Source organism: Urocitellus parryii, chromosome 12 (assembly GCF_045843805.1).
Source record: "Urocitellus parryii isolate mUroPar1 chromosome 12, mUroPar1.hap1, whole genome shotgun sequence".
NCBI lineage: Eukaryota > Metazoa > Chordata > Mammalia > Rodentia > Sciuridae > Urocitellus > Urocitellus parryii.
The window spans coordinates 10,556,056-10,578,320 of NC_135542.1; the positions used below are offsets into that span (position 1 = coordinate 10,556,056).

Sequence of the window (22,265 nt, forward strand, 5' to 3'; positions counted from 1 at the left end):
CAGATGGGTGCCCCCGGAGACGCCCAAGGCTGGTCAGGTTTAAAGTGTTTTCTCTTACAGGGGTGAAGACATCTTAAGCCAGAGGAGCGATTCCCTAGTTGTGGAATTTCAGTCATCAGCCAGCAGATGCAGGAGGTATATTATCTCGGGCTCGGGGGCCTCTCAGCAGCCCAGCCGTCATCCTGCATGACCACCTGCCCGCTCCATCCTGCATCAGGCCACCGTGTGCATCTCACCCATCTCGTGTGTGATCGGTTGTTGGCTCGCCCTGGCTCGGGGGCAGGTGTGCCCGCGGAGGCCTCTCTGTGGACCTTGGCGCAGCGGCGCTCCCCCGTGTCTGTGGGGAGGAGGGGCGCCCAGATGCATGCAACACAAGCTCATGGGTTTGATTGTCGATGCCAATATTGACCTACCAGGAGCTCATAACACAAATGAGAATTCTCCTATGGGTTAAAGCCCATCTGTGCCCATCCGTGCCGCAGGAGCCGTGTGTCCTCAGAGCCATCTGCATCTGAAATCCGTGGAATGTTCCGGAAAGCTGGGGTTTCATGGGACACGTGCCCACCAGCAGGTCAGGACATTCCCTCTCCTTTGAACCGGAAGCCTGGTCCTGTGAATGGGAGTGTCATTTCCACCCCGTGACTCTTTAGGCCAGTCACCGTCACCCCAGAAAGTCCTCAGTGGCCCTGATGCTGGAGCCGTGAGCCTCTCTGTCGAGGGCACATTCCCGAGGCTGCAGCCTCCCATACGCGAAGGACACGGGTTGGGCTCCTAAACCTAATAACTTTGGGTAATGTACTCGGGATGAATTAGAATGCTAATGGCTTCCATGTTCTGGGTATTTTAACATTCCCTAATTTTAAATTTAAATGAATGCCTCAGGGGCTGTAGCAGCCTTGCCAGAAGCTTGTTGAGCCCCGTCTCGGAGACGGCGTGTTTAAAATATGTTCTGGCCACATGGGCTGAGCCGGCCTGAGCAGCCCTGATTGGAGGATTGTGTGATTTGTGTCCCCGACAGCTCCATGGCACAGATCCTCTCTTTTCCTAAAGATAGCTGTTTGCCTTTAATAATTTGAATTTTCAGAACTTCCTCTGAACCCCCCAGATCCTTTTATTCTAATCCTATTTTCATAGAAGTACCCGGGGTTTTCTAGCACCTAGAATTTTTCCAGGCCTTTTTTATAAATTACCTTCCAGCCTTGGACCTCATAACAAAGCCACCGACACCCCTGCTTTGTCACGGAGAGGCTGAAGGATAGAGAGTCGAGGTGTTTCCGTCCTCCGGTCTCTGGTTAGGGCAGCGCTAGGCACCAGGTCGGTGCCCTAGCTCCTGAGTGGAGCGGTCACCAGCCTGGTGGCAAGGTCATCGACATTCCACGCTTCTGCTAGGACGTGAGGGCAGTGCCGATTTTGAGGGCTGTGCTGGTTTCTTCTGGTTGGTGATATTCATTCCGAGATGTGTACTGAGGCCAGGCTTTCCCCCTCTCCCTAAATTATTTCTTCCCATCAGTGCACAGGTCCCTCCCTCCTCTAGTTGAGTCAGCCCTGTTATTCTCCTTCGTAGGGGGAAGGAGCCCTTTATTCCTCCCTTAGTTCCTCCAGGTGTCTGACGTCTGGCCACTTCACAATCGTATTTTGGGAGATTAGATATTAATTTTTTTCAAAACGAAAGGACGAGTTCCTCGATGACGCGACACCATTCAATTTCCGCCCTCTCCTTTCGGCGCCTGCACCCCGTCCTCCGGGCACATTTTTCATAGTTAGGAGGAGCAGTGATGTCAAATGTATCAGAAGGAAGAATCGATTCCGTCGTCGTCTGACGACTTGACTGATGAACAGAGATCAGAAGAAGGCTCTGGACGGCGCACAGCGCCCCAGCACGGGGGTCTCGGCAGCTCTTTAAGGAGCTGGTTGATCCAGGAATCACTGCAGAAGCCCAGCCGGGGTGGGGGGGACCCCAACCAGGAGCCCCCGTAGCACTCAGGCTGCCCCAACAGGAAATACGCTCGTAATCTCTGTTTACACGGAGCTCTAATTGCCGTCTGCCCTAAGATCACGCTTAGTCCTCTCCTTTCGGGGTACGTGGATGGTTCCTCTTCCGCACATCAGGCAGAGGAGCCTGGCTCTGGTTGGAACTTGCCCTGAGAACATTCCCTCCTGAAGAATGTCATTATCGGGTTCCCAGATTCACACGGCCTCATTAGCCTGGCTTTCGTCCCATCATGTCCCCGCTGCCATCGTCCCACGGAGGGAATGGTACGTGGGGCTGCGCCCTTTGACTTGGTGGTGTGTTCTCTTGTCTCTGTCCTGATGCAGCGTCTATGAGCCAGACAGGAACGCGTTACGGAGGAAAGAACGAGAAAGAAGGAATCAGGAGGCCCAGCAGGACGGCGGCACGTTTAATTCCAGTTACTCCCTCTTCAGCGAACCCTACAAGGTAGACGGTTTTCAGTTGTTGGGCTTCCCAGTCCCTGGGGTGGTGGTCTCGACTGCAGTCAGTTTTCTGCCTGTCCAGCCAGGGGAGGGACCTCAGCTGCCCTGACAGCACCTTCTCCTCCAAATCTCCGTGTCTAGTTTGGTGTGGAGATCTGCTGGCGGAGATTTTTATGGATCATACAGACTTCATCAGATATGGAACCCAATGCATTGATCTTCTAAAGTCAATACCATCCTAAACTCTTAGGAAACAAGTACTGTTCACAAAAGAGGCTGGGTTCCGTATTCGACTTCTGTGGCTCATGGTCAGGGTCAGGGTACCTGAGAAGGAAACTGTAAAATTATTTCTTATTTTTAACCAAAGGCCAGGTGTGTTCCATTCCAGAGTGAATGACCTTCCCAGCTATGGAGCATGTCTTAGCCTGCACGGAGCCATGATAGTTGAGGCTGGTAGATTTCCTGCACATGTAGCCCCATGTGCCTTGGAAGCTTTACCCTGACTTCTCTGGATTTCTGAGAAGAATAATTATCTCCTTAGAAATTGGAAGCAGACCAATTCTGAGCCAAATCTTAACTTTTTCCAGGACAAGCTTTCCATGGGATTACGGAAAGAAAAAGAAAAGAAACATCTAGTCCTAGAAAGACCTGATCTAGACGGTTTTGTTAAGTTGCAATAGTAAAATTTCCGATTTCCAGGTAATGCACTTTAGCTACAGGGTACCAAGGCCGAGTTCCTTTGTGTATCTCCTGAGAGCATTCGTTACAGGTCTCCGGCTCTGGAGTGGTGCAGAGTGCTGACAGACATCTTCAGAGACCCTCAGGATCTCGATGTCTTCTGTCACTTCTCATCCTCAACACGGCAGCCCTGGTTCTATGACCCATAAGGACAGCTGTCCACTGTTTCCCGTGTTTCTCTTGTCTCTAACCAGAGAGTGGATGTGTTTTTCTTTCTCCAGACTAACAAGGGGGATGAGCTCTCCAACCGGATCCAGAACACTTTAGGCAATTATGATGAAATGAAAGACTTTTTAACCGATAGATCCAATCAGAGTCACCTCGTTGGCGTCCCCAAGCCGGGGGTTCCTCAGACTCCGGTGAACAAGATCGATGAACATTTTGTTGCAGATTCAAGAGCCCAGACCCAGCCCTCATCTGTCTGTAGCACAGCCTCTTCTGCTCCAGCCGCTGGCCCTGTACCACAGAGTAAAAGGGGCACCATGGGCTGGCAGAAGGCTGGGCACCCACCGTCCGATGGCCAACCGCGGGCAGGTAAGCAGGGGCACAGGACACTGGCTTTGCCCAAATCGGCGAACCCCAAGAACAGTGATGAAAAAACATCACCGCTGTGTGTTGAGACTCTTCTGCTCATTGCTTCTTCTTCTTCTTCCCACTCAGCACAACAGGGCTCTCTCAGGACCTTGCTTGGAGATGGTGTTGGCAGGCAGCAGCCGCGGGCCAAACAAGTGTGCAACGTAGAGGTGGGACTGCAGACCCAGGAGAGGCCACCCGCCATGGCAGCCAAGCACGGCAGTGGTGGGCACTGTGTGCAGAACTTCCCTCCTGCCCTGGCTTCAAAGCCCAGCCTGGTCCAGCAGAAGCCGACCGCGTACGTGAGACCGATGGATGGCCAGGATCAGGCTCCTGACGAGTCTCCCAAGCTTAAGTCGTCGACAGAGGCTGGCGTGCACTGCGCCACCTACCGAGGAGGCCCAGCCAGCAAGCCAGAGTCGGCCAGAGCCAAAGCCAAGCTCTCCAAGTTCAGCATCCCCAAGCAAGGAGAGGTGAGTCCCCACTTCATTCCACCTACGTGCTGCTGAAAAGTTATTGGCTGTGCGATGGCTGAGAATTCAATTTCCAGGGAGCTCTTTTTCAGTACCGTGGCTGACATCCTGTGGCGGGATTTATGGTAGTCCCTAGCGGGAGAGGCAGACATCGTAAATAATGATTTCTTAAAATCTCAAATTTATTATAATTGGTATTTTTTAAAGTGCCATCGAATACAGCATAATTGTGTGTGTGTGTGTGTTTCTCTCTGTGTGTGTGTGTACTAGTCAGGCAAGGAATGCCTCTTTCACCATAGTCCATGGGATTTTTGTGAACAAGGTCACGTTGACTGAGCTATTATATACTAGGAATAAAGGCACTTCAAAGGCTTAATTTTTAATATGTAAGAAGGTAGAGTTTTATGTGAAAGAGTTAAGAAACTCTTTTAACATTTTTATCAGTTTTGATAAGTCCGAGGACAAACTTTATAAAGGAAAACTCATAATAATTTATAAAATTTGTTTTTAGTTATAGATGGACACAATGCCTTTACTTTATTTATTAATTTTTATGTGGTGCTGAGGATCGAACCCAGGGCCTCACATGTGCTGGGCGAGTACTCTACCATGGAGCCACAACCCCAGCCCACACATAATAAGTTTTAAAGTATTTGTTTAAATGATTCAGAATTGAATACGCTGAATATTCAGATATATCCGATATCCCATCTATAAGATTCGGATTCATTCATGTTAATCAGAATTCTTACCTGAATTCTCCTCGTGGTCTAATAATAATCTGAGACTGTTACATGGGTATGTGAACAGAGTGAGTTATTTTAGTTCATATTTTTTTTTTGGTTTGTATTTTGGATTTTGTGATGACATTTATTCATTACATTGTAAAATGCATGGTGTGACGTATTACATATTGAAATTCTAAACTAGCAAATGGCCCAGTGACAGAGGTGGCAGAAGGGGTAATGACCAAGTAGTTACTTGAACAGTAAATCTGGATGGAAAATGAAGTTGTTTTAAAGAAACACATCTCATACTACATTACAAATTAATGATAGTCGTCAAGAGCACATGGAGAAGAAATAGGACTGTATTTTTGCTGTTCTTTTGCTACAATGTGGGAAACAAGCTAAAATAAAGTCTGAGTCCTCAAACATCATATTTAGGAACTGTTAAGGTTTTTTTTTTTTTCTTTCTGATATGCTCTTCTTTAAAGGCAGACTAACAGTGTGACCAAAATATTCTTTGTATCTTCATTAGATTTAATAACCAAATGAAGCAAGTGTTCTGACATGTCTTGTTGCATTTCTGAGCGGTCATCTCAGAAGTCCCTGCAGAAGGTAGCCCGCGTCTCTAGGAGATGTTTACACAGGTTTAATGAGGACATTCCGTGACACGTAGACCAGGAACTTCTTTTGATGACATGTTCATGATAGGTTCTAGAAAAGCGCTCATTAGGAATTAATGGAAGCAAAGTGTAATTTCTACAAACCTTTGTGTTTTCAAGTCTGTAGGAAATGCACAGAGATGCTACCTCATACAACTCAACTCATCAGCCCTTTGGTCTTTGTCGTCATTGTCCAATGACCTCTACTGGCAGATAGAGCACAGCCAGCTTTGAACAGTGGTGATGAACTTCAGCCACCAGGGATCCCTTTACCTGTTTGATGGACTCCTTGTTCAAATGACTTTTTTTTTTTTTTTATCTACCAAAGCACTTCAAATTAGTAGGTAATAATTGTTTTTTTCACTTTTTTGGAGCCCAGTGAGTTAAAAGGGGGAAAAACAGTATTTTTTGGTAGCCAGTGTATCCTTCTCCAGGTACCTGTACAGTTTCACAGGGCTTTTGAGTATGTCATTAATCACTTGGACATTTTCAGGATGCCCTTTGCGGACCCCAGATTAGGAATGACACACTGTATAGTTTTGGTCATCACAGACTGAGATCGAGGGGCACGCAGAGGGAAATCAGAGCTTTCTACAGAAGGTATTATACAGGTAGTGTTTCATTTCCCCGACGTGTGATGATCTGGACCATCTAGCCTGCTGCCCTCCTCACCTTGTGGACTGAACATGTCAGAGGCCACTTGTGCATTGACAGAAAAGAGGTGTCATTTGAAGAACCAAGTTATAACTGGAGGGGTATTTTTTTCTGGAGTGGGAGATGTAGTCCTCGTTTTAGTAAAAAGCTTGGTGTGTTAGGAAAATATTATGATTTGAATCTGGAAACACTTGTCTGTTTAATCACAATAAGAACTTTTTTCACAGTCAGCAGCAAAATAGTCTCTGCAAATCACTGTCCCTGCCCTTCAAGCTCCAGGGATTTTTTTGGCATTTTTGACAGCGTTCCAAGACTAACAAGAACCCTCTTGCAGGTTTATCAGTCGATATTTTTAGGGCATTCCTATAAGTTCCATCATGATAGCAGAGAAGCAGAATAATTTTATCTGCCAAGTTTTTACTTTTGAAGGAATATGTGCTTTTAGTTTTTTGGAACGTGTGAAACAATCTGATGTGGTAAACAATTGGGAAAATACTCATGCTTCTATGCTTCATGCTCAAACCATTTTCAAAAATGTTCACGCCTATTAGCGCACGTACTGCCATTATGAAAAGGTCCCTTCCGTTTCTCTGGCTTTAGCTTCCAATGAGGTAGCTGAGGTGTTTTCTAGGTAAATTGACCCAGAGAAAGCATCCTGAAGCGGACTGGCTTCCCTTGACAACACTTTTTCAAGGTATTAACTGTGCAGTAGGACTTAACCCAGAAGGAAGAATTCAGAGGCTCCAAGAAAGTATTAGGTAAAAATCATGTAAAAACAAGGGGGGGAGGGTTCAAAAATGGCTGCTTGGCACGGTGTGGGGACATTCCTCATAGGAAGCTCAGATCCCTGAGTAGGTGCACTGTGATGTGAGAAATTAAAAAAAAAAAAATCAAAATGGGATCTCTGCCTTCAGGATATCTATCTATATGAGTTGAATAAATTAGACTCCAACACTTATCTTTTAATTTGCAATTTCTCTCACTTACAGTCCACACTAAATTTAAAATTGGCCTTCCAGCCCTGGGAAAATTCCCTCACCTTCATCATCTCTGTAGTGGGGAAAAAAAAAATGTTATTTTTAAAAATGGAGAATTTCTGACTCTCTTTTGCCCGATTTCATATCTCATAAACTTTTCATTCTCGTCCTTGCAACATCTGCAGTCTATCTGCCGCCCTGGCAAATTATTTGTTATAATTCTTTAGTCTTCAGTAATAGGTAATTAGTGTAGAAAAATCCAGCGCCATTGGATGTGGAAGTTAAAGGCCTCGGGAGAATTCCTGAAAGTGATACACCTGCCTCTCGGCTGGTTTGGCTCGGCTCGGTTTGGTGTTTAATGAAGAACATATTTTTGTCGTTGTAGCTCAGACTCTTATTCTGGGGGCCAGCCCTCATTAAGTGGGCCTCCCCTGGAGTGCAGCTTGGAAGGGTGTCGACTGTGAGGCAGGAGACAAGGGATTTGACAAACGGCTGGAGCATGTATTCTAGAACATTCTAGGACCGGGAATGGTGAAATTCATTTGAACTGCAGTCAATTAGTCTGGTCTCCACCCCTCCCCACCCCACCCCCTTCCCTGCCACACACACACACTTGGCCTTAATATGGAATTCCAGATCTAGACCTTGGAGACTCTTCACCTGGAGGGGCAGAGATACATTTTTGGGGACCTGAAATTCACACATTGCCAGGCGTTCTCTTGAGGAGAACAGAGAAATATCTGGCATTTGCAGGTTTTACAAAACATGCAGCCCCCCGAGGCATTGGAGACCCTGAAGCTGGAGTGTGGTCGGCTTCAAGGTCTGTCTTGGGCTCGTGATGTGATCAGGAATTATTATCAACATGATAATTTGGGATTTGGAAAAGCACTTCCTATGAGCCTCAAACTTGGTAAAACTTAAAAATAAACATTTACATAACACACGATGGGGCAAGGAAAAAAACAGGGCAGGATCATGAAAAAGCCTACTACGCAGGACTTTTGATACAAAATATGGCTGTCGTGGGCTGGGCCGCCATTTTGTCTGACAGCTTCAGCCCTGGTACTCTGAAGCCTGCAAGGTTTGATTTCTGTTTGCCATTGATTGAATAAATATCACCGATCTGAATCTAATATTGCATATTTGGAAAGCCAGGAGGCAAAGGAAGCCCTGCTGCCCCTAGCTTGGTTGACCAGGAGAGAAACCTCAATTTGAGCATCAATTAATAGACTGTGCTAGGAGTCTTGGTAGTGGTTGATAAGAACAGAGTAACCATTTTGGGCTGATTCAGAATTTTATTTATCAAAGTGCATCATTGAATACTTTAAGACCCATTGATTAATCAGGGCACATCCACGATGGGCCTTTTAAAGACTCACGGTTTACGCCGCGGGTGAGAGGAGAAAGCAAAGCACCCTGATTCCACAAAATAGCTTCCTAGAAAAGCAATTAACTGATTTTTTTTTTTTTGAGTTCACAGAAGATAAATGATGTAGGCTCCCTATTTCCTGTCATTCTTGGTTACCTTTGTATGAAAATGGATTTCTTCCAGATTAAAGTCGGCACCAGCCTGTCGGGCAAGAGAGGCATTTGCAAAGCAACGTGCCTTAGGTATTCATGCCAGTCGGAATTTCTTAATTACATTTGAGACGTAGAATGTTTTTGAATCACAGGATGCCGTCAGATGGCTCCTGGAGAGAGGCGGGGGCGCGTCCAGCCTCAGTTTCCCCATCGTGTCCCCGTCTTCCCCCTTCTCCCCCACCTGCACCCTCCCTCCCTCCTGGCTGATGGTGGGACAGTGTGGCTTGGGGATGGCACATACTCTGCGCTGGCTCCCGTCCCCATGAGGCACAGCCCCCTCCTCTCCGTGAGGACATGGGGGCTTGTCCTGCACATGCCCAGAGACTCCAACCTTGGTCTCACGGGGCTGGATGAAAGCGCTTGCTCTGCACACGTTGGCCAGGTCATCCTCAAGGTCCTGAGGGAGGCGGACACGTGGAAATGTTTCCAGGTTATTTAGCCCTTTTTTGTTCAGCCAGCAGGGCCCCGAAAGGTAAGGCACTTAATAACACAAAATGACTTTGGTTTCTGTAGCCCTTGATTGAAAAACCCGAAGGAAGCGTATTAAAATGTGTCCTGTTGTGTGAAGGTGCTGGTGTCCTTTTCCGTTCCCTTGCTCCCGGGCTCCTGCAGATTTATATCCTAAAGCCGAGTTCTGCAGCCTTAAGGTGGGAAACCACTCCCGAAGGTGGGGGCCCGGAGCAGGGGACCCGCAGGGAGTCATTAGCAAGCCTGCTTTATTTCCCCTGTGGAGCTTCTCAGCTCTTGCCAAGCTTCCTCCCCGGGAAGCCTCTGGACACCCTGCAGGGCTGCCTTCTCCTCAAGGGCCACCATAGGTGTGTTCACTCCGCATCCGGGCTCCTCAGGAGCATCTGAGAAAGCTGTCACTCAGCGGTTCAGCGGGAAAGCCCCTCCTTCTGCATTTCACCCTCTCTGGAAACCACGTGCAGCCTCTGAGATACACAGGGAAGAGCGGGCCCATGGGAGAGTGGTCACAGCCCTGGACCAGCAAGAAGAGGGTTCAAATCCTGGGTCAGCCACCTGCGAGCAGGTCACTGGCAGTGAATAGTCTTAACCCCTCCGGGCTTCCTTAGGTGAGGAGGGGAGGGAACGGGGATACCTCTTTGGCAGAGTGATTGAGCCGGGGGAATAAAAACGTAAAAACGGATGTATTATCGGGAGTGGATGTGTGGATGTGTGTGCTAGGAGCTAACAAGGCTAGGAATGTCCTGGATTCATATCACAAAGCCCAAGTGACAGGATTCTCCCTTCCTTAACACTGAGCCCCGTCCTGAGATGTTGAATCCCCTGTCTGGGATCACACTTGCTCGCTCTCTCTGTGAATTTGTTTTTTTTTTCTTTCTGAGCTGTCATTATCTACAGAGGAATAGAATCACGTGATCTTTACTATCAACTACTTAAAATACAAAATCAATAAGATTTGGGTTGAGGAAAAACGTTGAGATGTTCAGGTGGCAAGTGTTTAGAGTGACTCACTGAAACACCTCTATTTGAAGCCGCTACGTATTAAATAGCGTGTTTAATTGGGCTGAGCGGCGGAACCACTTATCTCCACATGATTAAGCAGCATTAGCAATACCTTTATGGTCGATGGAAATGGAGCCTCTCGGGTGCTATTTGTAGATCCCCTTCCGTAGCTGCACATGTGACAGACGCCTGCTGACCACCCCTGGCCACTTTGCAGGTGTTCTGCAGGACCAGTTTGCCTACAGAAGCAACACCGTCTAGGCCCATCTTCCCACAGGGCTGGCCCAGTTCTGGAGTGAGGGGTGCTGCCATGGAACCCAGGGGCCTCAGCTGGACCCCCCACTCCATTTCCTAGACAGATGACCTAACTGTGACATGGAACCATGACAGAATCTGTCGATAGCATCCCGTGACAGTGTCCGACACACGGTGAGCACTCAGTAAAAACCCATGATGATCATGTCGTCCTTATCATCACCGGAGCAAATATCTCTCCAGGCCTCAGGTTCTTTCTGTGACAGGAGACGTGTGGAAATGGACAGCACCAGTTTTGGCTTCACATGGACCTTCTTTTAAAGTGCCCAACCCCGGACCGTCGGCAGCTTGGAATCTGGGCACTGCAGTAGATGACTGTCACCCCAGTGTCATTTCTGTGGGCACCATTTTGGAATTGTGTTGTTTACAACCGGGTTTGGCGGAAGCGGCTCCGCCTGGGCCTGGCGTGTGGTCTGCAGATACTCGACGGATGGATGAGTTGACTGTTTAGGAATAGGAGTGCGTCTCTCCCCTCCGCTCACCGACCTCCTCGTGTTGGGGCCTCGCTAATTCCTGCCAGACCTTGCATGGGAAGGCAGGGGCTGAACACTTGCGGCGCATAATTTACAGCTGCTGTTGCAGAGAAATGGGAACCACATTTACTGAGGTACATAAGACAGCACATGTGAAGTCCATCACAGAGCTGCCCACCGGCCTCAGAAACAAACGCCCAACAGGCAGCGGCTCTGGGGGGGACATGATGGCTGTGCCACGCTCCCCTCCCTCTCTCCTTTGTGGGGTTTTCACCAGCAGGAGCCCTGGCTTGAGGGCCTGGGTCCAGCGTCCCCACAGATGGTCCTGTTCTCTGGTCACAGGGTGGGAGCCTGTGAGTTCAGCTTTAATGGATTTAAAACTGCCAGGAATGCAGTTCCCAGAGGCACCCGGTGTCCTTTGGCCCCCTTTTATCCCCCCTGAGTGCCGTTCCGTGCTCTGTCCTGCTCAGTTCTCCACGGGAATGCGTTGTTTCCTCCTGTGGGCCACAGAATCCACACGCTTGCCCCTGACTGCTTGGTTGTCGTCGCACAGGCACAGTGTTTAGAGCGATGGCCGGTTACGCCGTGTTCATCCACGTGTCCCTCGACGTGCTCCTCATGCACAGTAAGTGGTCACTCCTTATCTGTGTGACAGAAGAATAAACAGAAAAGTGTGCATGTCCTGCTCCTTGTCTGTATCAGCCCTAACAATAAATAGAGCCCGGTCTTTTCTCTGCCCGCTACCGTTCTTGATTGGCAACAGCGACTGGAGGTCTCCTGCAGCCGCCCCGGGGTGTGGGGCTCCTCCCTGTGGCTGGTTCTGTTTGCGCACAAGCCCACGGTAACCAGGGACCCGGCACCTCCTGGGGATGCCTTGCTTGCCATCTTTGATGGCTCTGACCCCCTCCTGAGGTGGACTTGCAGATCAGCCTCTTTATAAGTCACATTTCTTCGTTCATTGGTGTCTCTGAGATGGCATAAGTGCTGGCTGTTTCACTGCTGTCCATCTTTCCTGTGATCTTCACTGTGTCCCTCTGGACAGAGCTCACATAGGGTCAGGCCACCCTTTTCCAGATGGACACTGAAGTGTGTTTGAGCTTGAGTTTGAAGACTAGCCTTCCCATCACTGTTGTGTGCTGTTTTTAAGTCCTTTGGATATAGACTGAGGCGTGGGATAGCTGGGTCAAAGGGTGGTTCCATCTCGAGTTTTCTGAGGAATCCCCACACTGCTTTCCAGATTGGCTGCACCAATTTGCAGTCCCACCAGCAATGTCTGAGTGTGCCTTTTCCCCACATCCTCAACAACACGTATTGTTGCTGGTATTCTTAATAACTGCCATTCTGGCTGGAGTGAGATGAAATCTTAGAGTAGTTTTGATTTGCATTTCTCTAATTACTAGAGATGTTGAACATGTTTTCATATATTTGTTCATCAATTGTGTGTCATCTTCTGAGAAGTGTCTGTTCAGCTCCTTAGCCCGTTGGTTGATGGGGTTGGTTGTTTGTTTTGGTGCTAAGTTTTTTGAGCTCTTTATATATCCTGGAGATAATTCCAGCTAACATGTAGGTATTCTGCCCTCAAGGAATGAGAGGATAAATTCCCACTCTTTTAAGATGGGTTGCCCATGTGACTTCCTTCTAAAAATTCAATATGGAAAGGGTGAAAGAAGAGTGATGTGGGATTAGAAGCCTGACAAATCCCACCTCAGCCAGGTGGTCCCAGTCAACGTGAACCGTCCTAGGTCATATGGATGGTATGTGATGTGATGACAATGGCACTTCACCTCTGAGGTCTTTGAACCCAAAGCCCGTAACATTAGGCATGAGGAAAATGTCAGAAAATTGAGGGGTTATCATGTAAAATACAAGAACACTTGCTCTTAAAAACAGTTGAAGTCAGGGGCTGGGGTCGTGGCTCAGCGGTAGAGCCCTCGCCTGGCATGTGCGAAGCCCTGGGTTCGAACTTCAGCACCACATAAAGAATAAGCAAATAAAATAAAGGTTAAAAAAAAAAACAGTTGAAGTCATCAAAAGCAAGAGAAGCCTAAAGTTGCATGACAACAATTCATATTATAGATGGGACCCTCAACAGAAAATGAATACTATGCCATATCTAAGGAAATCTGAATGAACTATGAACTTTTTATTAAAAAAAGAAAAGAAAAAAAAAAGAAAAGAATAGCTGTCCCAGGCTCAGCACAGCCTGTCTGCATCATGGATTCACAGTTCTGATTTTTAGCTCTTCTGCGACTTGTGGTAAATTTTCTGGAGACAGGAGGGAGCCAACCAGGGTGAAGGGGCTGCAGGGTCGGGAACAGGTGTCCATGTTGAGAAGGGCAACTGGGGTGGAATTCACTGAGATGTCAGATGTGAGCAGGGAGTAGAGTCCAGTGAGTGGCCTCAGCCAAGTACAGCAGAAGCAGCCTCCTCACCCTGCCCTGGGACAGCCAGGAAGCAGTCAGCTGGAGAGGAGCTCACAGGGAGGAAAGAAGAGGAAGGATGCAGTAAGGACTGTGGCTGTACCGAGAATAACAACAGAGAACCACGGACCGGCGTAGGACAGAGGACTGTAGTGATCTGACTTGGGTGTTACAAGGACCCTTCTCACTGTTGGCTCATGAATAATCTGACAGGACAAGGTAGAAGCAGGAAACCAACTGGCAGGTTGTCGCCCCTGTGTGGGGGAGAAATGATAACAGGCTAGGACCACGGGGTAGAAGTGACCTTGAGAAGGTCGGCTCCTGGTTGTATTTTGAAGAAGAGCCAATAAGACTGGCTGACATCTTGGAGGACAAGGCCGAGAGGAATCTAGGACGGGCTTTTTTGATCTAAGCAATCCAAAGAAGAAGGTGCTTTCAACCAAGATGAGAAAGGTGGTGCAAGCAACAGGTCATGGGGGAGAGACCAAGCATTTGCTTGAACTCATTGAGCTCCATGAGACCTCTAAGTGCAGGTGACAACTAGAAACAAAGCCTGGACCTTCAGGTGTGGAGCAGATGGAGAAGGCGCTCTCTGGGATGCAGGTGCAGATTCAGGAGGTGTCAGCATGTTCCTGGTACCCAGCACCCCGATGACAGGATGAGGTCACCCGGGAGGAAGAGGGGTGAGAGAAGAGGCAGAGCCCTGGTATTCGGCTTCAGCAGGGGGTCTGTGGGGACAGGAGGATGAATCAGGTGGTGAGAAAAGGGCAGTGCGTGGAAGCCAGGAGTAAAGAAAGATGGCATCGAGAAGGGAAGGGAAGTGTCACCAGTATCCGCTGGGCTGATATTAGAATTAGAAGCCTAGAGGTCCTCAGGTACCTTGAGAGCTTTGAGGTGAAGAGAGAATGAGGAAGGGAAAGCAGAGATGTTACATGGAGGCTCCTCTTGCCAGGTTTGTTGAAAGAGCAACAAAGATGGTAAAAGACATATGTTTTCATTGTAAAATTGGGAATCATTAAGAACCTGAAGATGAATAAAATCACCTGCAATTCTGCCATACTATCCAGAAATAATCTCATCGAGCATCTTGGTATAGGTCCTTCTGATTTTTTTTTAAATGCTTGTGCCTTCTTCATGGCATTGGAATGAAGACATGGTACGCAGTTATTATCTCATTTATTTTTCTTGTTGTAGCCACTTGACCATGGTTGGCAACATTCAGTGTATGGCATTTAATGGTTGCACCTAATCCAGCGGGACACCTTTAATGGGTCTGTGTTCTAATTTCCTTACCATAGTCCATGTTGTAACTTATTTACATAATTCTTATGTTGGACATTGAAGCCCTTTTCAGTTTTTATGCAATTATGAATTATTCTGCAATGAGTAGACTTATAAGTGAATCTTGTATCTATGCATGACTTGTTCCTAGGAAGAATTCTTAGATATCTAATTTGTAATTCTCCAGTGAGCAAACAGTTATACGTGATCTCTGGTGAATTTTGCATTCACGTCCTTTTCCTGTTGATGTATTTATTTTGTCTTGCTGAATTAATAGAATTCTTTAAATATAAAGTACATTGACCTTTCCTGAGTCATGATTTCAGCCATCTTCCCATTTTGTTGATCAACCTTAGAAATTAAAATTTTGCCTTTCTCCCTCTTCCTTTTTAAGTCTCTTCGTTCATTATCATGGTTAGAAAAGCTGCTCGCCTAGATAAAGAGCTAAATCTGAACTATCAAACCATAAAGGAAATAGATGAAAAGTCCTCTCCCTGGAATTTATTTTGCTGAAAGGTAAGGCTTCACCAATTGATTTTTTTTTTTCAAATAGTAGAATCCCAACATAATTGATCTATTGGTTTGTCCTTTCCTTATGATTTCAGTCAGGAAAAAGGTAAGTATTCCATTTTTACGGAACCCTAGTGCAGCTGTTGGTAGGAATCCCGTAAGACTGGAAATCTTAGCTCACGGTGCTCTGTCCTTTTGAGACCCTGGAAGTCCTCCCCCTCCCTTGGTTGGCCCACCCGCCAGCGAGACCCTGGTTCCCCTGATCCTCTGGCACCAGCAGGGTGATGTGACCACTCACCGTCATTCGCTTTTCTTTGTCTTTGTCTGATCTCATAAATGGAAGTTCCTCACACCCCTTCCCAGTCATCTTGGGCTCACCATCTTCTGGAATAGGGTCCTACAGAGCTGTCCTGAATCACTCTACCCTTAAATTCTGGACATTGAGCTTCTGCACCTGAAAATAGGGAGACAAACCCTTTCATGGGTTTTGGTCTGTGCTTAGACCCAGGGTTATTTTCCTTTCCTGGTTTACCCTCCATATTCTTCCCCTCATAAAAAAAAATAACCACCACCATTAGAAATGGAGGGTCGTTCATAGGATGGCCCTGTTTGCTTTCTTGTTCTTGAGATTTTTCTGTTTAATGACTCGTTTCTAATTAATAGGGTTCATGCTCATTTCAATCCTTTGAATAATGAAGAAAAATGGAATTCAGACACCAGCTCAGATCCCACCAGCCCCAAGCGTGAGATGAACCTGTCCTTCTAGGGAGCGATCTCTTTTTCCCTCTCTCTTGACATGTCTCGTCCCATCAGTTGTCTCTTGTCCTGTTGTGACATGTGGGTGATGTCCTTGCCTGATTTCTTGGCTGTCTCAAGGGTCTTTTCTTTGAATCTCGGCAGCTTCACCAACTTGTCTCAGTATGAAGCTGTCCATGACACACAAAGCTCAATCTGCGTATCAGTTTGTTCTTCTAGTTCAGGAAACTTTCAAAAAATAGTAAGTGTCTGCACATATTGGTTTTTATTTGCCCGCAAGGGACTTTTCTATATGTTGAATCGTTTTTTGTCTTTCTTTTGTATCTCTTAACCCTTTCTAACTGCTTTGATCTTTTTTTTTTGCTGCTGCCTTTAGTGCTCTTTCCCTCACCCTTTCCTGTTATCTGTGATTCACTTTCAGTGTCTATTTTATTTCTTATGCCAATTCTTTAAAATTATTTTGTCTTTAGTTTTTACGTTGTTTTTTTTTAGACCAGTTTTCTAAATTTTCAAATGAGTTCTACCACGGGATCGTACAACTTCACTTAAGAAATTATACGCTCAATGAGTACATGAATCATTCTTTCCCAAGAATTTATAAGATTTTAATTGAAAGCTCTATTTCATTAATTATAGGATGAATTTATTTTCACGATCTAAGGTTTTTACGTTTCATGAAAAAAGCTAGAAATTGAACTTTGTTCCACTTACATTGTTAAATTTTGGTTCTTCTTTTTAAGGGTCTTTTCTGGTACCCCAAATTCCTAGAAAAAGAAGCAACTCTATTACATATTAATTAGAGCATGAAGCTGCTTCATGTTTTAGATCCCAAGTAACAGCCGCTTAAAAATAAGGTGTGTCTATTTTTCTGCATTGGAGTCCGAGGCTCTGGTGGCTGGGGCTGATGTAGACGGGGGTCCCTTTATTTTCTTATTCTACCACCTGTAGGAGGGACCCCTCCTTCCTTCCTTCTCTGCCCACCCCTTCCTTCCTTCCTCTCATTTTTATGGGTGCATAATAATTGCATGGATCCCTCTGGCCAGATCTAGGCACCTGGCTGTGGCTCATGGAAATGAAGTCTCTGTGCTGTGTCACCCTGAGTCCAGATTCAACTTCTGTTACCATGGAGAACAGGGCTCGCTCTCTCAGGACCTGGTGAGCCCTTCAAAGGCAGGAGTAACCTCCCTCATCCTCACGTCCCCAGGGCCTGAGTATGACACACGATCGGTGGATGCTGTTCATTTGTTGAATTTTTTTTTATATATAAAAATGCTCCAGTTTGTGTAATATTTCGAATTTCTGAAAGAATGGGGTCTGTATCTTCACGAGGTGTTTTAGAACATTTCAGAAATTTTTGACAAGCAGAAAAAGGCTTCCTATTATATTTTGCTAGCTTGGTAATTGTCCCCGAAACCAATGATAGCTACAAAGTAGACGGATTTGATTGAAGCAAGTATAAATATAGCCAGTAATATCAGTTCTTCTTCTTCAATATGAAAATGTCTTTGGATAATAAGTGGATTCCTATCTAAATTCATGAGTTCTCTCGTGACATCTGGGTTAAGCCTGAAATGGATTAATCTTCTTCTGATAAAGTTTCATAAGCGGTGATTTCTCTGGTGACCACATTTAATTAGATATTAAATAAACTGCTTATCTTTATACCAACAGGTTTTATGGCTGCATTTTTCCCCCCTGAGCTGTATTCACAGATTAAGTAGGCTAGCAGAAGTAAAAATAAATAAATAAAATCGATTCCTTGGTAAACTGCAATAAAAATTAAAACATGAGCTCACTTCTTAAATGAAAAATGAATCTGTAAGTTTAAATTTAAAAGGCAGAGATAGGGAAGATGGTCCAAAGGTATGCCTTCCTTGATTTTACTTTTCCAAGTACTGTTCCCCACCCCTCCTAGAGATGGGCTGCTCTGCTTCCTGTAAGTGGAAGAGTTGCCTTTTCTCTGCCAAAGTTGAGACTGTTTTTTTGTGGTAGGGTTCTGAATATTTCCGTTAAAAACCCGAGTTTCCTTTTCTTTCTCCAATTCTTTTAATATTCCTCATCTCGAAAGATTCTCCACCTCTGCATCATGGCATCCGACTTGCCCTTTCTCCTCTCTGCTCCGGATGGGGAGGAAATGCTTGCAGGGCCTCTGAGTCTGCAACAGCAGAGACAACCTGCTGCTGCTGTGTGGATTGCTCTAGAAACGCCCAGTGCCCTGAACTGATGGCAGCAGGAGAGTTCCCGAATTGCTTGCGAGGGCTGAGATCCAGAATGGGTGGAAGATCAGCAGTTGTGGCTGCCTGAAGGTGTGCACGTGTGAACGGTTTAATTTTTCTCAGACCCACTCCGTTTCCCTAGAGCGAGGCGAAGTTTTGGAGGAGACTCTTTCCCTCCAGACATTGCTTCAGTGTCCTCAGATTTGAAGTCAGAGGATGTTTGCCTTTCTGTGGGAATCCCTTCCCCTGGCTTGGGTAAACTTCCAGGGGTGATGGGTGGGGACGCACAGCAGGGAGCAAAGCCTGGGCTCAGCTGTGTGCGGCTGTGCCTGGGCTCCTCCGAGCTCCCCCAGGGCCCTGCTGTAGGGAGCCATGGATTGGTGTCTTCAGCGTCCATGCCTCAGTCTCCTTGTTTCAAGTCCTTCCCTTTTTTTTTTTTCTTTATTTAAATTCAGGTTGGGCAGCTGGGCATGTAATCCTCCTGGCTGGGAAGGCTGAGGCAGGAGGATGGTGAGTTCAAAGCCAGCCTTAGCAACTTAGTGAGGCCCTAAGCATCCCTGTCTCTAAATAAAATATAAAAAAGGGCTAGGGATGTGGCTCTGTGGTGAATTGCCCCTGGATTCAGTCCCTGTAACCAAAATAAATAAATAAATAAATAAGTAAAAATATAAATAAATAAATGCAGGTTGGTTACAACAACAAGTACCAGGATCTCCCTGGAGCCTCTTCCTGGGATCGTCTTGAACACTTCCCCTTGTTCCCAACTTTTCATACTTTGTGGATTGCTCTTCTCAATGTCTCTATTATTGCTCCAATTATTTTTTTTTATTTCAGTGAGCCCTATCTTATTTTCTTTGTTCTAGTTAGTTACACGTGACAGTAGAATGCATTTTGACATATCATACATAAATGGAGGAGACCTCCTCTTTCGTCTGGTTGTCTGTGATGCAGAATCCCACAGGTCGTGTGATCGTATGTGCACGTAGGGTCACAATGTCTGATCCATTCAACTATCCTTCCTACCCCATGCCCCCTCCCCTCCCTTCACTCCCCTCTCTCTAATCTAAAGTACATCTATTCTTTACTATTCCCCTTCCCTGCCTCCATTATTGTAAATTAGCATCCACATATCAGAGAAAACATTCAGCCTTTGGTTCTTTCTATTGGCTTATTTCACTTAGCATGATATTCTCCAGCTCCATCCATTTACCAACAGATGCCATCATTTCATTCTTCTTTATGGCTGAGTAATATTCCATGGTGCCTTTACTCATTCATTTGTTGAAGGGCACCTAGGTTGGCTTTCTATCGTGGCTGTTATGAATTGAGCTGTTGTAAACATTGATGTGGCTTTGTTGCTGCACTCTGCTGATTTTAAGTCCTTTGGGTATAAACTGAGCCTCCCAATTTACACAGGTCACTCCCATCTCAGCTCTTCTGAGTTTTGAATGTCCATCCAGTTGCCCTTTAAGAGAAACATTATCTGATTAATCATCCTACAGATGCAATTTCACCTCTTTCCTTATCCATATTAAAAAAAGGAGAGGAAGGAAGGAAGGAAGGAAGGAAGGAAGGAAGGAAGGAAGGAAGGAAGGAAGGAAGGACGGACCTGCCAAGTGCCCTACTTCCTGCAGGATATAGAACAATATTTTACAGACAAATGTAAGTTACCTGAAGATAATGTAATTTCGTCATTAAATTGAAAATTTTAATTGTGGCTGAAAAAAACACCATAGCATGAAATATACCATCTTAACCATTTTAAAGTGAACAGCTCAATAGTGTTAAGTAGACCTATTATTCTCATTGTTATGCAAGAAAATTTCATGATTCTTGAGGGCTCCTTCCCTCAACGCCCAGAGACGTGTAAATCTCATTGTATTTAACACAGTGAGTACGTACAGTAAGGACTTCCAGGACTCCACATTGGCTCCTGAAAGCATTGTATGTGATTAAGTGGAGCCTCTTGGAGTCTTCCTTGAGCTCGGTCTGAGGGCTGTTCCCTTTTCTCTCCCTGGATGTCTGCTCTGTGCGAGAGGACTGTGCCTCCCTCTTGTTACGCCCTCGCAGTGCTTGTCGGGTGGCACTCTGGGGTGATGAGGCCGTTGTGACATGGCTTTTTTCAGTCACCCTTGCAAGAATGCAAGCTGATCCCATGATGTCCCCGTAATACATCATTGAATACGTCAAGAGGAAACGGCTCATGTGGTCAGCATGCTCCGTTGTAGCTATTAAAATTCAACAGAGCACATTCGAGACCAGCAAAATGCTTTTTCTAATACCTGTCAATGATCTTATCTTTCTAGTGAATTGTGTGATATCTGTCCATCTATTTATTTATTTATTGCTTTCTCAAACGCCTTAGAAGCCAGTAAAATAAAAAGGTGTATCATATTTTGAACTCATCTTCAACTTTTCTTCCCCAAAGGATTAAAAAGTATCATTTTTATTAAAATGCACAGATCGACTTCTCTGGCTCCTTTTCAGACCCGAGCCCACCTATCGTCCCCCTCCCTTCTCCCCTCTGTCTTAATTAGACGAGTTGCAAGCAAGACCCGCTGCAAGGCTGTGGGCAACTCTCTTAATCGCTTTGCCCTGCAGGTGTGTTTAGAGTCTTTCCTGTTCCAGAATATTTTAATTAATTGCTTTCCCCACTAAGTTCCATTGACCAATATTAAAAACAGAATATAAAACACTGTCAGGCTCTGCACTGTATTCTGTTCTCAATGTTGTAAAAGAAAACCCAGACTCACACCATCAAAGAACATTGCACCTCCCTGAAGGTGGTACATTTTGCATTTTGCGTATTGAAATGTCGGTGTTCTGGATTCTGGGCTCTTTTGCCCTGTGTTGTCCAGAAGGACTTTGCCCCCAGGGCTGCATGCATGGTCTCTGTGATGGAAGGGTGTGCTTCTGGTCCTGAGCTTCCTTCCCTCTGAGCTGAGGGAAGGCCATCTTTCTAGCTGCTTTTTGAATGTTCCCAGATGCTTGTTTTTGCAGATGCCTCAGACTTAAAACCACCAGGGCTGACCCTTTGACTGTCTGCAGAGCAGGCTTCTCTTCCAGAATCCTCTGTCTTGGTTAAAGAAGGCCGTGCACCTGGTCTCTGTGCTCAGGGCTTTGCAGTCATTCCCCTGTGCTCACTCGGCCTCTGTCTTTCATGAATTCCTTTAAATTTTATCCTAGGAAGTCCCAGGCCTGGGATCCCTCCCTCCTGTTTCATCCCCACTTGCCTCTGATCTCTTCCCAATTCAGTTCAGCCTCCATATCGCTAGGAGACGCAGACTGCTAGAAATACTTCTCTGTAGAGTCAGGAAGGGGAAAGTCAGTGGATTGTGTTGCATTTGTGCCCCACCCGCTCCCTTTGTCTCCACCTCTCCTAGATCAGCTTTCAGGGCCCCCTGGGTGTTCTGCAAGACCCTGGTTTTGAGTGATGTCATTAGCTCTGTGGAAAAGATGTTCAGGTGATTCCTGTTTCTTTAGCACTATATTTCTCATCCCTCTTGAAACCGATGTAGATCATGAACCTCTGGAGAGAGACTGAAGGATGCGGCATTTCCCGAATGGACTCGGGCACAACAAGTTTCTTTGCAAAGCAATCCACAGAAATGGTATGCGGGGAAACATGCTAGGAACTACTCACCTAAGAGATAGACGTCCAGAACCGAGGTTCCAGCAGGCAGGATGTTTCAGAATCAGACACCAACTCTTCGCTTTAGCTGTGACCTCAGGCCGCTGCACCAGATTCACTAGGAACGTAACTGTCGTCCCCCTAACATTCCACACACTTTCATGACTCCATGCTTCACCGTGGATTTCTCCAGCTCACCCCAACTCCATCAAAGCAACCTTCGCCAAGCCCTCTGTGTCATCTCCTTTGCAAAACCTCTTCTCCTCTCCAGGGAGTGACTTACCTCTAGTGCTCCTTCACATCCTCCCCACCCACCTGCTCGCTGGCTTAGCTGCATCTGCCCATCCAGCAACCTGCCTGCCTGCCTGGCTCTCATCCTC

The 22,265-nt window shown here is 46.2% G+C and overlaps 1 protein-coding gene across 1 annotated transcript in view; it reads left to right on the forward strand.

Moving 5' to 3' along the window:
- Aff3 (ALF transcription elongation factor 3) overlaps positions 1–22,265 on the forward strand; it is a 407,982-nt gene that overhangs the window by 3,044 nt on the left and 382,673 nt on the right. Inside the window, exons 2-5 of the mRNA XM_077792041.1 lie at positions 61–135; positions 2,317–2,437; positions 3,393–3,705; positions 3,832–4,217. Of these exons, the coding sequence (XP_077648167.1) occupies positions 61–135; positions 2,317–2,437; positions 3,393–3,705; positions 3,832–4,217 (895 nt within the window). The remainder of the gene's footprint in view (positions 1–60; positions 136–2,316; positions 2,438–3,392; positions 3,706–3,831; positions 4,218–22,265) is intronic.